Source organism: Lutjanus erythropterus, chromosome 14 (genome assembly GCF_056507025.1).
Source record: "Lutjanus erythropterus isolate fLutEry1 chromosome 14, fLutEry1.hap2, whole genome shotgun sequence".
Taxonomy (NCBI): Eukaryota; Metazoa; Chordata; class Actinopteri; order Lutjaniformes; family Lutjanidae; genus Lutjanus; species Lutjanus erythropterus.
The window spans coordinates 36,255,073-36,272,049 of record NC_139330.1 but is presented as its reverse complement, the minus strand read 5'-3'; the positions used below and the strand labels follow the sequence as shown (position 1 = coordinate 36,272,049).

Sequence of the window (16,977 nt, the reverse complement as noted above, 5' to 3'; positions counted from 1 at the left end):
CAGACTGGGTCACTGCAGCAGCAAGCAGTGACAGGACCAGGTCTGGTTCCAGGACAAAATGACAGGGGGTGCATCTGAAATTAGTGGCTAGTAGCTGCAGGGTGGGCCAGCAACAGCAATGAAAAAGACTGTGTGTGTCATGGAACTTAATGTGGACCCTGATGAACAGATTATGTTAGAAGTAGGGCTTTGACTAACTATCATTATTATTATTATTGTTGATTAATCTGTCAGCTATTTTCTCAATTTATCAATTAGTTGTTTGGTTTATAAATTATCAGAAAATGGTGAAAAATATTGATGTTTCCAGAGTCCAAGATGACGTCCTCAGATGTGTTGTTATGCTCACCACCCAAAGATACTCAATTCACTTACATAAAGGAGTAAGGAAAAAATATCAGAAAATATTCACATTTAAGAAGCTGGAAGAACAAGATTTTTAGGATTTTTAGGCATCTATGCAACACTACAGTACGTCATTATGATGCTGTTTTCTCACACATTTCACCTTTTTTGAAAAAATGTGATTTCGTTCTAGTTCTGCAATTTGGATATTGCACATGGCCATATTGCAATTTTTGATAGTTGGAATTGTGCAGCCCTACAGTGGTCCAATCTAATCATCACTAAATCAGTTTCTTCATTATTTTATTTCTGTTGTTATGAAAGCCATACTCCATCTGTCTTTGAATTTATATTTGTAGTGATGTGTGTTCATGCTGTGATGCTCTGGACCATCCAGAAATTCTCTGAGGCAATACTTCCTGTTTGCTGAGCTGTCGTTATTATGTTAAACTGTGATTGGTTCAGGTGTTTCAGAGCTATGAGACAAGAGTTTTGACTGGCTGAGAGAGTATTTAATCATCACCACTAGAGCTGCAACTAACTGTTGATTATATTCTCAATTAATTGATTAGTTTTGTGATCCATAAAATGTCCGAAAATGTTGATCAGTGTTTCCTAAAGCCCAAGGTGAGGTCTTCAAATGCCTTTTTTATCCTCAAACCCTAGATATTCACTTTACTGTCACAGAGGAGTAAAGAAACAAGAAAATATTGGCATTTGAAATCATAGTTTGGGCATTTTTTCTTTTTCAAAATAGTCACCAATTAAATTAATAATTTTTGCAGGTTTGGTCACCACACCTGTTGATCTATATTCACCTTCCCCCAGCCCTTTGCAGGTTGCGCTGCTGCATTTACATAAAGCAAAATAAAAGGTGCACACGGAGACGCACAGTCTATGCACTCTGAATATCCTCCAAAACTGACACTTACACAGACAGCTGTCTGACCTACCACTTTGTACTTGACATGTTTTATTCAAACTTCAACTGAGGCTGCAAAATATTAAACTGAAGGTGCAGTGCATGCTTTTAAACCTTTGCAGAACCAGGCCTGGATAGGACACAGTCCACGAAATACAGGAGAAGCATAGTTTCTGAACCAGCCACTCCTCACTCTCCAGCTCCCATTTAGAATATGATTATTTGAAGAAAACAGTTCTCCTACCAGTGAATTATGACAGATAATGATGGTGTTTTCATTACCAGGTTTCAGGTATGCAGGCTGGAGTTCTTCACCGCTGCTGTGTGTGTTCATGCCTGTGTTAAGTAGTTGTTTGGAATGATTGATATTACTGATCTTGACCCATTGTTGTTCTTCTGTGATTGTGTTTGAATTGTTGCTGTTGATGGCTGATGTGAGTGTGATTGAGTTTGTAACAGCTTAAATTGCTTGTGTGTGTGTGTGTATGTGTGTGTGTGTGTGTAACAATCAGTCAGACTCACTGTATGTCATCACGTGTGCTAACCCTGTCTCACTGTGTATTGTCTCTGTGCAGCAGAATGACACAGACCAGGTACCGTCAGGGCCGTCCTTCGTGGTGGTCGTTGCCATTGATTTTGGCACCACGTCCAGCGGTTATGCTTACGCCTTCACTAAGGAGCCAGAGTGTATTCACACCATGAGGTAGGCCAGCACTGCAATGCAGACACTCACTGATGACAAGGGTGGGGGGGGCTGTGCTGTGGGACCCACCTGCTTTGAACACAGTTAAGAACAAGAAGTGCAGAATAAATGAGCTCAGAGTCACTCTAATGATTCAGAAACACCAAATAAAACAAATAAAACGTCATTTGCAGCTGAATTGACTTCTTTACATCCATATTTTTGAATGAATTGCTCCAATGAATATCATTCAGCTTCTTACAGTTAGTCAATGAACACATTGTTTTAGCTCGTACAGTTTTGCTGTGCTCCTCTTGTTGGTTTGAAGTTGGCACATCAATTTGATATCAATCAGATGTTTATTGGAATTTCACAAAACAGTGTGTTTGGTCTCTGTCAGTTAAATCTGATGGAACACTGGCTCAGGTGGTACAGCAGGTCCTCTGGAGATCGCAAGGTCTGTGGTTCAATTCCTCCACCTCCTCCTAGCCACATGTTGAAGTGTACTTGGGCCAGAGTAGGTCCATCTGGGGCAACTCGGTTCAATAACAGCAGTAATGGAAATGCAAATCAGTGCAGCAAGGTTTGACTTGGTGCCAGTGGAAAATCCCCACTAACGTGACCAGCCAAAGACAAAGTGAGATTATTCAATACCATTAAGAAATACTAGGATCGTTCTCTAGCACAGGGGTTCTCAGTTGATGACTGAGTGCCAGTTTAGGGAGCCAGCGGGTTGCCCACACAAAAACCCATTTACTTTTTGTGGGATTTGTGATTAGTTTTGTATGGGTTCCTTGATTTTCTTGAGTACTAAATTCTCTGGTTGAAGTCACCTGTCTGCAGATAAGGCTGAAGTCTGATGAAGAGTTGATCTCTTTTTCCTGAAACCTCTTTTTCTCCTGAATCAGGCAGTCTTCTTTTCCATGGTGACTTTTCCATCTCACTTCACATTAAACTGCTCAGTTGTCGCTGAAATGTAACTATTACAGAAGGTTTGATGAAAAGACGTAATTCCTGCGACACTCAGGAGGTGCCATGAGTTGCCATGCAACCAGTAGCTTTCTACAAGAAGTCTTAGCTGACAGATGTTTGTCAGGGGGGTGCAGCTTAATGCCACTGAACATCAAAGTACTGAAATAGACAGCACAGCTCTGAGGGTCACGTTGCACTTTGAGAACCCCAAGAATAATCATGATCCATCCTGATCAGGAGGATGGATGACTTTCCTCTATATATTGGTAATTTTCAGAACAGAAGTGCTCACCATCCAGTGCAACTTTTTTCTTCTGTGGCTTTCCTTCAAGCTCTTGTTATCTTAATGTGGGATTTTTTTTTTATCAATTCCCCAGTGGTCAGAATGGAGACATTTTCCTCCAAACTGCTCATGGCATCATGGGAATGGCCATCATATATTTCCATCATAATGATCTCAGCCCTGATAAATTCTAAAACTTTCAAAATGTGAATTGCTGCCTAAAACACCATGTTTATTACAGATTTATAACTTTTAGATTATGTTTACCACTTCTCTGTAACATATACTGCTGACCTGCTATCTATGATAGGCAAGGGTGGGTGTTTTCAATGTGGAACTCGATCTTAAGGCCCTAACAAAATTCCTGAATGGCCCAGACCAGGTCCATTTAGGACAAGGCTTGTATTTACTGTCACATCCAAGTGACATATGTGAGTACAGAAATGTGGTTACACAGACTCATCTGAAAAGACTGTAGATTTTGGTTTAGTTTTGAAGAGGTAAGTACAGGTGCCTGAGCTGATAATTGTAGAGTCTCAGAGTTTCCTTCTGTCTGTCTGCTGACACAGTTTGTTGTAAGTAGAAGAAGAAACTGGACTCCCATGACCCCTCAGGTCAGCTCTGCTTCCCCCAGTGCCAGGCACCACAGGGGTTCACAGCTTCCATCTCACCACAGGCTGACAGGTGTTTAGCCGACCACTTCACATGTGATTCTTCACATTCTTGGCATTGCTATTTAGAGCTGCACCAATAATATTCATTATGTTGCAGTCCATGTGTGCCCTTAAATCAGTGAGGCTCAACTTGTATACCATGGGCCAAATCTGGCCCCTGATAGGGTGTCGGGTGACACTCCAACCATTTTCTAACTTACAGCGAAAATAAACTGATTCACATTGTTTTTCTCAGTAAGCAGGGACAGATATGTAAGATGAGGTACATGAGACCAGCCATTTCCAAAGACTGGGTCATGACCCACAGGTGGGTCACAGGAGATTTTATTTGGGTCAACAAATAATTAGAAGACTATGGAAAAAATTCTGCAAAGTTTAGGATTTATATCTGCAGTACAGATTTCATGAAGCATTTAAAATATGAAAAAATGAGATCATGCTAATTCTGCCTAAATGTATTCATTTTGTGTCATTTATGAAGTAAGACAGAATATCATACACTATAAAAATAAAAAAGTTTAGAAAATTCATCATTTTGAGGCATGTTACTTCAATAAATGTTTGAGTTTTGAACCCAACTCAAACTCTCAAGTTTTAACAAAAACATTTCACCAAATAGTCATATTTTGATAAAATAATTTCTTCTTTAGGTGAACTTGAATCTTTGAGTTTTAGAAACCTCCAAAATTTAATTAAAAAAATTGTTGAATGAACTCATTGAAGTGAAAGTAAATAATGGTTAACATTTTAGTGTGTTAATACCCAAATAATGACAAATCAGCTTCACAGCTGACTGTGAATAGTTTTTGAAATACCATTTTTTGCTAAGCTTCAAAGATTGAAGTTTATCTTTACATATAAGGTCTGCTGTGAATTGGACCAGTTTGGGAAACAGTGACAGAGAGGGCTGATCTTTGTGTGACAACCTTTCAAGGCTGTGCAAAGAGCAGCAGGATCGGACAGTGAGCTGTTAGCTGAAAAAACAGAAGTTACACAGAAATGAGGATAATTAAGTTATTGATCATTTCACAACGCTGGTTGTATAACGAGGTGCCACTTATAGTTTCTTTATGCTGCTCACAGAGTCTGACATCCTGAGGAAAGAAACTGCTCTGAGGTCTGGTGGTACAGCTCTCCAGATGGCAGCAGGGTGAACAGGCTGTATCCTTTCTATCCTCAGGGATCCAGAGCAAACAGATTGAAGATCTAAGAACATTAAATTGAATTTCTCTGTCGTCACTGAACTCTCTGGACCAATCATCACTGTGCCCTGTCTGTGCAAAAACACCAGGTTACCAGGGCAACAAAATGCATAGTTTCCTTTTCAGCCAGTATGTTTAGTTGTACTAAAAGATCAGCTTCACACTGGTGGGTGAATTCATAAAGAATGGATTGTAGCCACTGAAAGCTGCATGAATTGCTCATCACTTGCAACAGCTACCTGCCCCGTCTCAAGGACTGATTCAAAAAAGATATCACACTAATGATATAACAGTGTCAACACACCCAGGAAGTTTTTGCTGCTGAGTCCATTTGCCCTTGTTTTGCATCTTTCAAATGTTACATTTTCTTGTCATGGTCACAGTAATATTTATACTTTAGGTGTACTGAAGCAGTATGGTTAAATAATAAATAATGTTTGAGTCAAAAACTGTTAGAAATACAGTTGCAGGAGCAATATTTTCCACTCTTATCTTATCTTATCTTGTCTAGTCTTGTCTTGTCTTAATATGCTGGTGTTTTGACTCTTTTTTCATTGTGGCTCATTTGCATGGAAAGAGGCCAATTTTATGCCAATTTCAAATGTATGCAATATACTTAATTTAGACATGTGCACGTGCACCAGAACACAGACATGCTATTTGCTTGGCAGGACAATTATGGATGCATTTCACTCTTTGTGGGTGCTTGGAGAATTACACAGTTTGTTTTTGTCTTATTTGTGCAGGTCTAGTGGCTACAAAAGATGTGCAATCCTTTTGTGACTTTGCCCTTGTTTTAGCTTGAACACTAATGCTGTGACAGATTGTTGTACATCCATCTTATCCCACCTGTCTACACCTGATTTGATTCAGCTTCATTTTTCAGTCATCAGTCTGTGCAAAGTGAGAGGAATCTTTTGCGTGAAAAATGCTAAGAACTGCTGTTGTAAAGAACACTTAAACTGGGACCAGGATTAACTGTTATTGTACATTACTAACTCAAAAAAAGTAAATGACTGTGAAGTCGTTATTAAGTTGACAGTTCCCTTTGAACTGAGCATGGTGGTTTGGAATCTTATATAACATGGCTGAAGAACCTGTGCAGTTGTCATTGTTGCAGATTTGATCTTTTGCCCATACATCAAAAGGAGGAGTTTAATGAAACTTGATCAAGAGAATGAAAGAATAATCAGTACATGCTTTGTCCTGATGTTCCCTTCAATTCTGGAGTTTTAGTCCTTTGGGGATAGTCTTTAAACATTCACAGATAATGTCATAATTAATCCATGCACAAATACGTTCAGATCCAACACATCTACAGCTTATAGAATTGGCCTATTGGTCTGCAAATACAAACATGCTAAGTATGAATGAACAAGGTCCGAGAACGCAGCTTGACAACCTTTGCTCCCATTAGTCAGGGTCAGTGATATCCAATCTCCAACTACAGCTATGTCTGCTCCGTTCAGAGTCAGACAAACACATCTCCGACCTTAGCCACCATAGCAACACTATCAGGCTGTTCCCTTGTTTATCTGAAGATACCTGTTTACCTAAAGATTGGAAAATTCACTAACACTTCAAAATAATTTACTTAAAAGTTCAGCTTAGATTGAACCGATACTAGGTAGTCTCAAACAATATAAATACATTGTCTTTTTACACTTCAGACTTGCAGACTTCCAGACCCTCAGACCCTCCTTCCTCCTGAAAGACCTTCAGGAGACAGCGTCTTTGATCACAATCATCCTTACATTTTATCATAAAAAACACATTCTGTTGTCTTCAGTATCTTTAAGGAGCAAAACATTCACCACAGGCCTCAGGGTTTGCCTCAGGTCACATAAAACTGAATCCCATATTTTCACTCAGTGCTACTAGATTTGCAGTGAAAACAGCTTCAGTCCTCCTGATTGTTTAGTTTGGTTGCTGAAATCCTTCCCCAAACACCGTCTGCACAGAGGCTGCTGTGTGCTGTCAGGGAGGAAGCTTCTAGTTTCTAGCCAGGAGTTCTTGAAAAGCTCTGTCAGAGGGACGGGGAGGGTCTGCAGTGCTGGTACGAGACATTCCTCGCCCTATAGACGGAACATTAGCATTCATTAGCTGTCCTCACTTGTTGTGACAGAGACAAATGGAGCACGTACCTCCCCACCCCCCCAAATCCAGAGGAACAGTTCAGGGTGCTGACAGCTCCTCTTCTCATCGCTTCAGATCTCCCTCACAGCTTCCAAATATTGTTTGTCAGATACATTCATTATTGATAGTCCAGCCAGTTCAGTGTGAGGTCTCAGGTCAGTGTCTAGTAGTGTTAGCTGTCCAGAACAGAAGCTGAATTATTTTTTGTTTTTGTCAATAAATCCCATGAAAAGACTAAAACCAACAAATCCATCTGACAGCGGCGGCTGTGGCTCAGTGGTAGAGCAAGCTGGCCACTAATCAGACGATCAGTGGTGTGTCCTCGGTGTGTGTGTGTGTGTGTGTGTGTGTGTGTGTGTGTGTGTGTGTGTGTGTGTGTGTGTGTGTGTGTGTGTGAATGTGGCATGTGTTGAAAAGTGCTTTGAGTGGTCAGATGACTAGAAAAGCACTATAAATGCACTCCATTTAACATTTACAATACATACAACTAGGGCTGGATATCAATTCAAATTTCCCAAATCGATTCAGTTCAATTCACAAGGTCCCGATTTGATTTGATGCTCAATTCAATTCAATGCAATATCAATTCAGTTGGGGATATTTCAGTTACAGTACCAAGTTTGCTTGGATATGAAAGAGATTCACAGAGAACTAATGCTGTAATTGTATAACAAACCCTCTAATCTAACTCTTGTTAACCTTGAGACATGAAAAATAGGGATTTCAATACCAAAACATTTGAGACTTTGTGTCCTGTATTTTGGTCACCTTTGAAGAATGAAAATGACAAAATAACACTGCAAAGGTATAAAGTATATTTCATCAGCATTCAGTTTACTTTTAAATCTCAGGAAAGAGAGAATTTCCAAAATGCATGCACGTATTCTTCTTAGGGAGTCTAGTTTGGTGCAGCAGTACTTTTGTTCTGGTTGAAACAGCAGACTTTAAAATTGTGTAGAGCTTATACACACTGTACGCTGTCAGAAACAGGCTTTGATCATGAAAAGGGAAAAAAAGGTGTGAAAATTTGTCAAAAATCTGGAGAAATACAGGAGAACAGGGAGAGATAAGGAGATGGTAATGGAAAACATGACTTTGTTCAGTAAAGATTTTGGTTTGGTTCTTTTCAAATATAGTTTCTTGCATTTATTTTTTACTGATCAATCATCTGCATTTGTGTATTATGTGTTGCATGTGGACACACACTGTCCAGTGCATTAGTCTAGCTAACACTCAGTGATGGATGAGATGCTGTAAGGCAAAAATATTGCTTTAGTACTCAGGTTGGGATCTGAGGCATCATTACAGAAACATAGTTCTGTAATGACACCCCAGAATGACACTGCATTTTTAGGGAAACATCCTATCATATTCTAGGACAGGAATTTAGCTCTTACAGAAGCATCCTAATTTCCTCAGTTAGGATGGCATCAACCCTGTACTAAATTCAAAATAGTGTCAGAAATGGCATCACCACTGTTGATCGAGGTGTTCTTTCCATTCATATCCTTATCATGGGTTGATAATTGGCAAGAAAACTGCCCAAAAAGGCATTTCCTCTCCTCTAAGGCACACCTCTGACTCATCAACAGATCTGTCCATTCACAAGCTGGTAAGTCACACATGAAGTGAGACAGCTGTTGTCATGGATACAGGCAGTCTTATGTACATTTGAGACACAGAAAGGACAAGTACCAATTGAAAAATCAAATTTACAGCTCTAGTTAGGATTTCCTCAGTTGAGATAAGATCAGAGGTCTGACACAGGATGGGACACAGCCAGGAGTTTAGGATTTGCTTCTGTAAGAGGAAGGCAGGATTTTTCCTATCTTGGAAACTTGAGTTAAGGTCTCCAGGTCTCCAGTCCGCTGTGTCAGTTGTGGTCATTCAGTTCTTACAGACAGTAGTGCTGCTCAGGTTCAGGACTCAGGTTCAGGACTCACACAGTAGTGTGTCTCCAGCCTGGTGATACAGGAACATGGAGCTTTATGACCCAGAGGAAGAAGATATATCACACTGTCTCACACACACACACACACACACACACACACACAGAGACTTATTAGTATTCAGTGTTGGTTTGAGTGTTTTTATGAGACATAAGGAAAATGTAGAATATTACCAGACCTGTCCTTTAAAGCTGCTAGCTGTGCTTCTTTTACACTTCTTAGATTCATGTGATGTCAAACGTTTTCTAAATTTGCTTGTGTTTTATTGGTTCACAAGTGTTTCAATGATTCTGCACCAGCGACAACTGTGGCCAGAGGCATTATGTGTTCTGGTTTTCCATCCCGTTCTCTGTCCTCCTCTGTAAAAATAGTCTCTAAGTGAAGACAGCATGTTTCTACCTGGAAATTCTTCACTGCAATCACACAAGTATAGTGAGGACGTCTGTATTAAATTCCTCCATAGTCCTCACCACATTATATGATTTTTGACAGACATGGTTTTAAATATAATATTATCTAATTTATAAATGAAGTTTCCGTGCGTTGCTCTCAGTTTCCCTTTGATATATGTCTGTATTAGGCCCAGATACAGTAAATGAGCCTGTCTTGATTTGATATTTCAGTTGAGCTTTTCACAGATTAGATTGTTTAATAAAGCAATAAAACATATTTTTCATAATGGTATTCAGTAAATCAAGACTGGTACTTTTGGAAGACAGAACAGTCTTCCTCATACAAATGAAAAGTCTAATCTTTAAGAAATAAAGCCTCTTCAGTATAGTTTCCAGTGTTGTCCACAGTAGCTATAGACAAAGTTACGTGGTGTCACTTTTAAGGTACACACTGCAAAAACAGCCCTACTAGAAAGAAGCCAAATATTCTAAAATTGAATCAAATTGTCATGTTTAAGCAAAAACATCTGGCGGAGGTAGAGAGCCAGTTTTGCTTGGCTAGAATTCTGAAAGCTAGCTTATAAACTTATAAACACACTTATACTTAGAATCTGTACCTTAAACTGAGATGATAATAATAATAAGCAAAATAAGCTTACAATAATACACAGTTTCTTCAAAAAGCACAATAAAAAAATGTAATGTTGTTTTAAATGAAGGCATCAGAAGCTTTTATTTTGAATGTTTTTTTCAATTAAAACAGTGAAGAAAAAACTAGCTGAGAAACACTGAGACTATTGAGTGAATCACTCATGGAGGGAGTGAACTGTAAGGAAGTCATAACAGTCCTTCATGTCTTCATATGTGATAATGATGATGCTGCAGGATCTGCATCACTGAACCAACTGCAGCACTGCTCTGTGACTCATTAGTTTGTACTGTAGGAGAGGGACAGTGCAGGTCCCTTCTACAAACCCATCATTATGAAGGGCCAGGAAGCGCAGCACATCACAGACTTCAAATATTTGGGAACAGTAATAAACAATAAACTCACTTTCCAGAACAACATGGAACACATACAAAGAAGCAAGACAGCACCTCACTCTCCTCAGGAAACTGAAGAACTTTAATACCAGCCAGCACACCGTGTCCATGGTCTACAAGTCACTAACAGAGAGGGTTCTCACATATAACATGGTCTCGTGGTACGGAAACATCTCAGTGAAACAAAAGAACAAACTGATACAGACGGTCAATTAGACCAGCAAAATATTATTCACTCATTCCACAACCAAAAAGGCAATCCAGAATTTATAGTGACCCACACATCTGCTCCACCCAGAATGTCAGCTGCTGTCATCATCAGCAGACTGAAAGTCCCAGTGACCAGGAAGTACGGTTACAAGAAATCTTTATTCCATCAGCTGTGACCCCTCTCAATAATTACCTGTTTAAAATAGGCTCACTGGATCTCACCTGCCCCTGTTTTTAATATTTTAATGTGCATTTATTTATTTATGACTGCAGAGTATGTACACTGCCCACATTTGGTGTTGTGATGTTTAGACGGCTGACATGTCAGACATGAAGAATGATTCAATCACTCAGTGCATCTGTGACTGCTGCTCAGTTACTTTAAACGTTTACTTCTTTTAAGATTTTATGTGTCTAATGTTGAATTGTATATTGATTGTATTGTTGTGTATGGAGTGTGTTCTCCCCACATGGCAGTACCAAAGACAAATTCCCATTTCATCTAAATTTAATGGACAATAAAGTAACCTGAATGTGAAATTAGATCTGAAAATGTCCTCAGAAACTATCCTGAGGTCTGCTCTACATTTGTCAAATGGCACAAATGGTTAAACTACAAATAATTTTCTAATGAAAAACTTTCTTGACAAGATTAGATTTGTTTTTTGACAAAAACAAGACAGAAACAAGTCTTTTTTAACCTCTTGAAATTCCTTTTTTTTGCAGTGTCATATGATTATGACACAAAATTATGATTATGTCTCGCATGTTATTGCTTATAAAACGTATCTGGTACAGAACAGTTGATCTTACATGTATATATGGAAATAAATTGAAGAAGAAAGTAGTGTGCATGAGCAGTGAAAGTCACATTTACTGAACAGACTAAAAAGCACGGAAACACACACACTGCACTGAGAGGAAAATGAAGGAAGAATCAGAGCAGCTGTAAGCACTTAGTGTCAAAATCAATAAAACAACAGACTTTCTGGACTCGTCACAAAACGGCACAATAAAGAACACAACATCCACGACAGCAGCAGCATAAAAGCTGTCGTTATTTCAGATGAAAATGTAAGAGATACCCCGACACCCCTGTGTTTCTTATCAGCTAAAAGCTGTTCCATCCAGCTTTCTACCAAATTAGTTCCTCCTCTTCACATCAGGTGCTCTGAGTGAGATGGCCTCTATAATCCCATCATACACTGCTCCCAAGGAACAGGCATAACACAAATAGCTGACCTCCATTTGTCCAAAAATACTGTGGTAGCTCAATTAACCCAGAAGATAAGTTCATGTGGCTCCTCTGGCAGAATTTAATGATTGATTTGAATAAATTCATTATGACTGTAACATATAGCTTATATATAGCATACAGCTGTGCATATAGCCTGTAATAGATGTATAAGTGCATGTACACTTAATTGAAATTATAATTCAGCTGAGATTTTCAAGCTGCTAATAATTCATATAAAAGTATTTGATTAATACAGATTTTTGGATCATGTGTTGATAGCTGACTTGTCTCCTCTCAGGCGTTGGGAAGGCGGAGACCCTGGTGTGTCCAATCAGAAGACTCCTACCACCATCCTGCTGACTCCAGACAGGAAGTTCCACAGTTTTGGCTATGCTGCGCGTGACTTCTACCATGACCTGGACCCCAGCGAGTCCAAACACTGGCTGTACCTGGAAAAATTCAAAATGAAGCTCCACACCACTGCGGTAAGGACACAAACACGCAGTGAATGAATGCAGAGCAGAGCTGCAGCTCATTCTTCACTGCATCCTCATCACTCACTCTGCTGTGTTATGTATTGTCCTGCAGCTTAAGCTGATGCTGCACCACACTACTGCCTCTTTCCTTTTGGCCTGTGGGGGGGGGGGGGAGGGTTGTGCCAGTGGATGTTCAGTCAGGCTCCTTCACAGAGCAGAACTCTGTGCAGGACATGACCTGGATGATGCAGTATGTCTCTGTGTCTGCTGTGGTGTTTTCATCAGGCACGTCTTAAAGCGTGATGTTAATCTGCTTCTGCTGGGCGTTTATTATAGTTTTTTTTCAATTGCAACATGCATCGGTCTCACAAGACTACCACTTGAAAGACATTGTATATTTGCAGCACATTTATATTGAAATATATAGAAAATCATGGAATATTTGCAATAAAATGAAATAAGAATGATTCCAACCACAACTGAAACTGATTTCAACCAAAAGCCTATTTTTGGCCGTAAGCAGGAGAGATGGATGACTGGAAGCCTCACAGTACTATACAGTATCAGTGATTTCTTTCTTTTTTATTACATTATTATTGCAGCCTTGGAAGTTTTTATTTCAATCGACTATTATAATGACTAAATTCCTATATTTAAATATATTAAAAAAAATACAGTAAAAGATATTGAAGCAAATTGCTGTTTCTAATTCATGCGTCTTAGTTTTACTCTTAGTTAAACTTAAACGATAAACAGTCCTCATTTTTGTAATGCTCCCTGTTGGTAGTGTTTTTCAGCTCAGTGTGTTATGAGTGACAATGTTTGCTTTTCAAGTGCCTCAAGGACCTCATTTTGAGACAGACATGAAGTGGTACTCTGAGTGAGTTTTGGAGGTGTGACTAACTGTATGGCCAGAGTTGAAAGAGCAGCTTCAGTAGGATGAAGGGGGTCGGTTTGTTGTCAGACTGCAGGGCTAGGAACCTGAAGGGTCAGACTCAGGCTGGGGACACGTCTTGATGAGTATTGGTGCTTTGTCCCCTGGGGTTCTTGGTGGATACCCGAGTGGACACACGGAAGACGAGTGAACTCCCCGTGGAGGGAACCTGGAACAGATGAGGTTGACCTTGTTGTTGAGGGACCACTGTGGCGATCACTGAGCTGCATGCTGCCTGCAGATAAAAAGGAGAATGAGGTCTTGGGTGGGAAGTGGTCATGAGAACTGAAAAGAATGGCAGAGGGTTAGACATCCTTATATATGTATGCACAGGTGATTTGAGTAGAGAGGTGCAGGTGACTAACTACTAGGTGACACAGATGATTTGGGCTTGTACGAGGTGCAGGTGGTTTAATTAAAGAGATGCAGGTGATAGAGTTTGTGAGTCCTGTTCTTCCGTGCACTAACTAGAAGAGCACCTAGAAAGTGCAGATGTCTTCCAAGGCCATTAGTCAAATTTTCTATCATATGCAAATCTGCAAACACATCCACTTGGAAAAATACAGTAAGGATTATTTTCATCATCATTGCTTACTTCTTACATACATGCTGAATTTGTGATGTTTGAGGTGGTTGTTATATTCTGTTGTACCTATCTTGAAATTTGAACAAAAGTGATAAATAATTCATGCATCCGCCCTGTGATTCAGATCCACTCAAAAACTTAATGGGCTCTTCCTTTGCCCGTGCTACACCCCTCCATCAAGTTTCACCAAAATAGTAGTTTTTCCGTAATGCTGCTGACAAACAGCCTCCTTGGCTGAGTTAATGTTGCACTAGTCTGCCTCACCGGATGCACACTGTGGGCATAAATCCTGCCATTGGTTGCTCGCTTCAAGTGGCAGCGCAGCATCTGCTGTCTAAACAGAACAACCTCCAAGCTGCAACTTACATGCTGAAAATTAGTGCCTGGGACGCTAATGGTACAAGTGTAAACACGCTAATAGCTGTTACCTTTTCATTTTAATACCAGAGCTCACCTCCTGATGTGGAAATGTTCCATCAAAACAAGTTCCCCCTCAGCAGTATTTTGCAGCTGCATCCTGGGCTTAGCACAGCTCAAGACGTTTGTGATTAGTTTAAAGAAATGCAAACAAGGTTTTGTTTCCTTTATACCAGAATGTGTATGGTTGGAGCAAGAACTTTTTCCACTGCTGTGACTGCTGTGTGAGACTAATGTTGATGCTCCACCCAGACAAAAATAAACTGAATGTAAAATCCCTGAGTATTGAAGTGGACTCTTCTTCTGCAGTGTGTTGATTTGATGTCATTCATTCAACTCTAACTGAAACATCTTCTGTCTGTACTCAGAATCTGTCCATCGACACAGACCTCCACGCAGCCAATGGGAAGCGAGTGAAAGCTCTGGATATATTTGCATATGCATTGGCCTTCTTCAAGGAGCAGGCACTAAAGGTAACACACCTCCATCAGCACTGGTGTATCTTCTGCTGTTCTACATACACATTGCATTTATTCTAATGATTTATTTATACATCTGATCTGAGCAGTACAGGTGACACTCTGTGATGTGATGAAGGGAATATGTAATTCATCAGGAGAGGAGTAGTAAATGACAGGTATCAGCAATAAAGCAGACCCACTGACCCTGCCAAGCAGCTCTCTGACCTGTTGCCTGTGTTTCACTTCCTCCTGCAGGAGCTCAGCGATCAAACAGGCGGCGAGTTTGACAACGACGACGTGAGATGGGTGATCACCGTCCCCGCCATCTGGAAAATGTCTGCAAAGCAGTTCATGAGGGAAGCTGCCTATAAGGTAGGCTGAGGATACACTGAAGTTTGTCTCCAGGCTCCAAATGGTTTGCAAATGACTGATTCCAAATGTCTGAGTAACATTGTAACAATAAAGTGAGAATAGCAGAGACGGGATCTAATAATGATGGTAAATGAGGTGAAATGATTCTCGGGGCTGCTGCAGTGCCACACAGTAATCAGGACCTGCAGTCAAACGTGACTGCCATACACACACATACACTAACCTACAGACTGTGGTAGAGGACAGGCAGGAGTCAGAGACTCATCGATAGAGACACCAGGAGACACAGGGAACAGGAGGACGGAGGACTACAGAGATGGGAAGAAAAAGTGATAAATTGTTGTTTCATAAGGCGTTCAGTTCAGAGGGATCAGGACTGATGTGAGCGCTCATTTGATTCTAATGATCAGATGTTCTCTTCTTATCTACTTATGTTCCTAACATGCAGGAAAGTTAGATTGGTGTGTGCGCTGTAATGTGCTCAGATTGTGTAATAAATTGTTTACAGTTATCCTGTGAATGCAGGGTCCTCACAAGATGAGGATTTTAAACGTGTGTGTGTGTGTGTGTGTGTGTGTCTTCAGACCATCAGTGTGTGTGGTAACCTGGGTGTGGCCATCTGCAGTAAAGAAAGACACAAGAGGAGGAAAGACAGAGGACAGCTGTGATGGGTGGGGGACCAGAGCCTGTGTGTGTGTGTGTGTGTGTGTGTGTGTGTGTGTGTGTGTGTGTGTGTGTGTGTGTGTGTGTGTGTATGTGTGTGTGTTAGGGGTGGGGGATATTACCTCAAATTTATATATCAGCATTTCTTTTGTTTTTTTGTGGTGACAGCATTATGTCATAGTGTTACAAATATAATAAATAAGAAGGGATACTCCACTCAAAACATGATTCTACCTCTTTTCCCTCTGTTATTAACAAAAGGGAACATATCAATAGATAGATTGGCTCCAAATAGGAGTATAGGCCTATAGGTATAGGATGTAGTTGCTCCATAACGTAGGCTAATTATAGGCTAAACATAATGTGATTTTCTCTCTGAGCCAAGACTGGATTAGGCATCTCAACTGCATTTATTTGGCGGGACACACAAAGTATATAAATATAAGTACAATGTTCAGTATACCACATGACATGTGTGTCTGTACGTTTACTTACAGCAGCTACAAATACACAGGAGGGGAAGGCCTTTTGTAACAACAAAGTCAGCAGAGCTTGAGTTACAGTAAAAAGCTGCATGATGTCACACATCAGCCTTCTACTCTGGTTATTTAACTGGCTTAACATTCACATAATTTCTCGCTTGTCCCTCAACATTACAACATTAGTCCAACATCCTCCCAGCCTGTGGGAGTACAACAGATACTAGCCACAACAGGCTGGTCTGCAAAATAAAGAGTAAAGCAATAAATAAATATAGTGAAACTTACAGCTTTGAAGTTTGAAGTCAGTATGAAGTAAGATGGTTAATTTGGCGCAGCCATTAGAGTTTTCCAGTTGTTGTCCATCAAAGAGATAGTTAATCCACTGGGTCTTCACGTCCTCAGATGGAGGGAGCAGATGAAGTCTTGTGTCAGTTCTCGCAGCTAACAACAGAGAAGATGGGATGCTTTGCTCAAAACGTTACCTTCCACATCTTCCTGTTGCACAGCCTGCAGGTTGTACCAGAGTCAGTGTCAGCAA

At 40.2% G+C, this 16,977-nt stretch overlaps 1 protein-coding gene across 2 annotated transcripts in view; it reads left to right on the top strand.

Moving 5' to 3' along the window:
- Positions 1-16,977, top strand: part of hspa12a (heat shock protein family A (Hsp70) member 12A) — a 78,788-nt gene that overhangs the window by 36,475 nt on the left and 25,336 nt on the right. For both annotated transcript variants that reach the window (XM_084735545.1, XM_084735544.1), the window contains exons 3-6: positions 1,843-1,970; positions 12,347-12,533; positions 14,830-14,934; positions 15,178-15,294. In XM_084735545.1, coding sequence (XP_084591671.1) covers positions 1,843-1,970; positions 12,347-12,533; positions 14,830-14,934; positions 15,178-15,294 — 537 coding nt within the window. The remainder of the gene's footprint in view (positions 1-1,842; positions 1,971-12,346; positions 12,534-14,829; positions 14,935-15,177; positions 15,295-16,977) is intronic.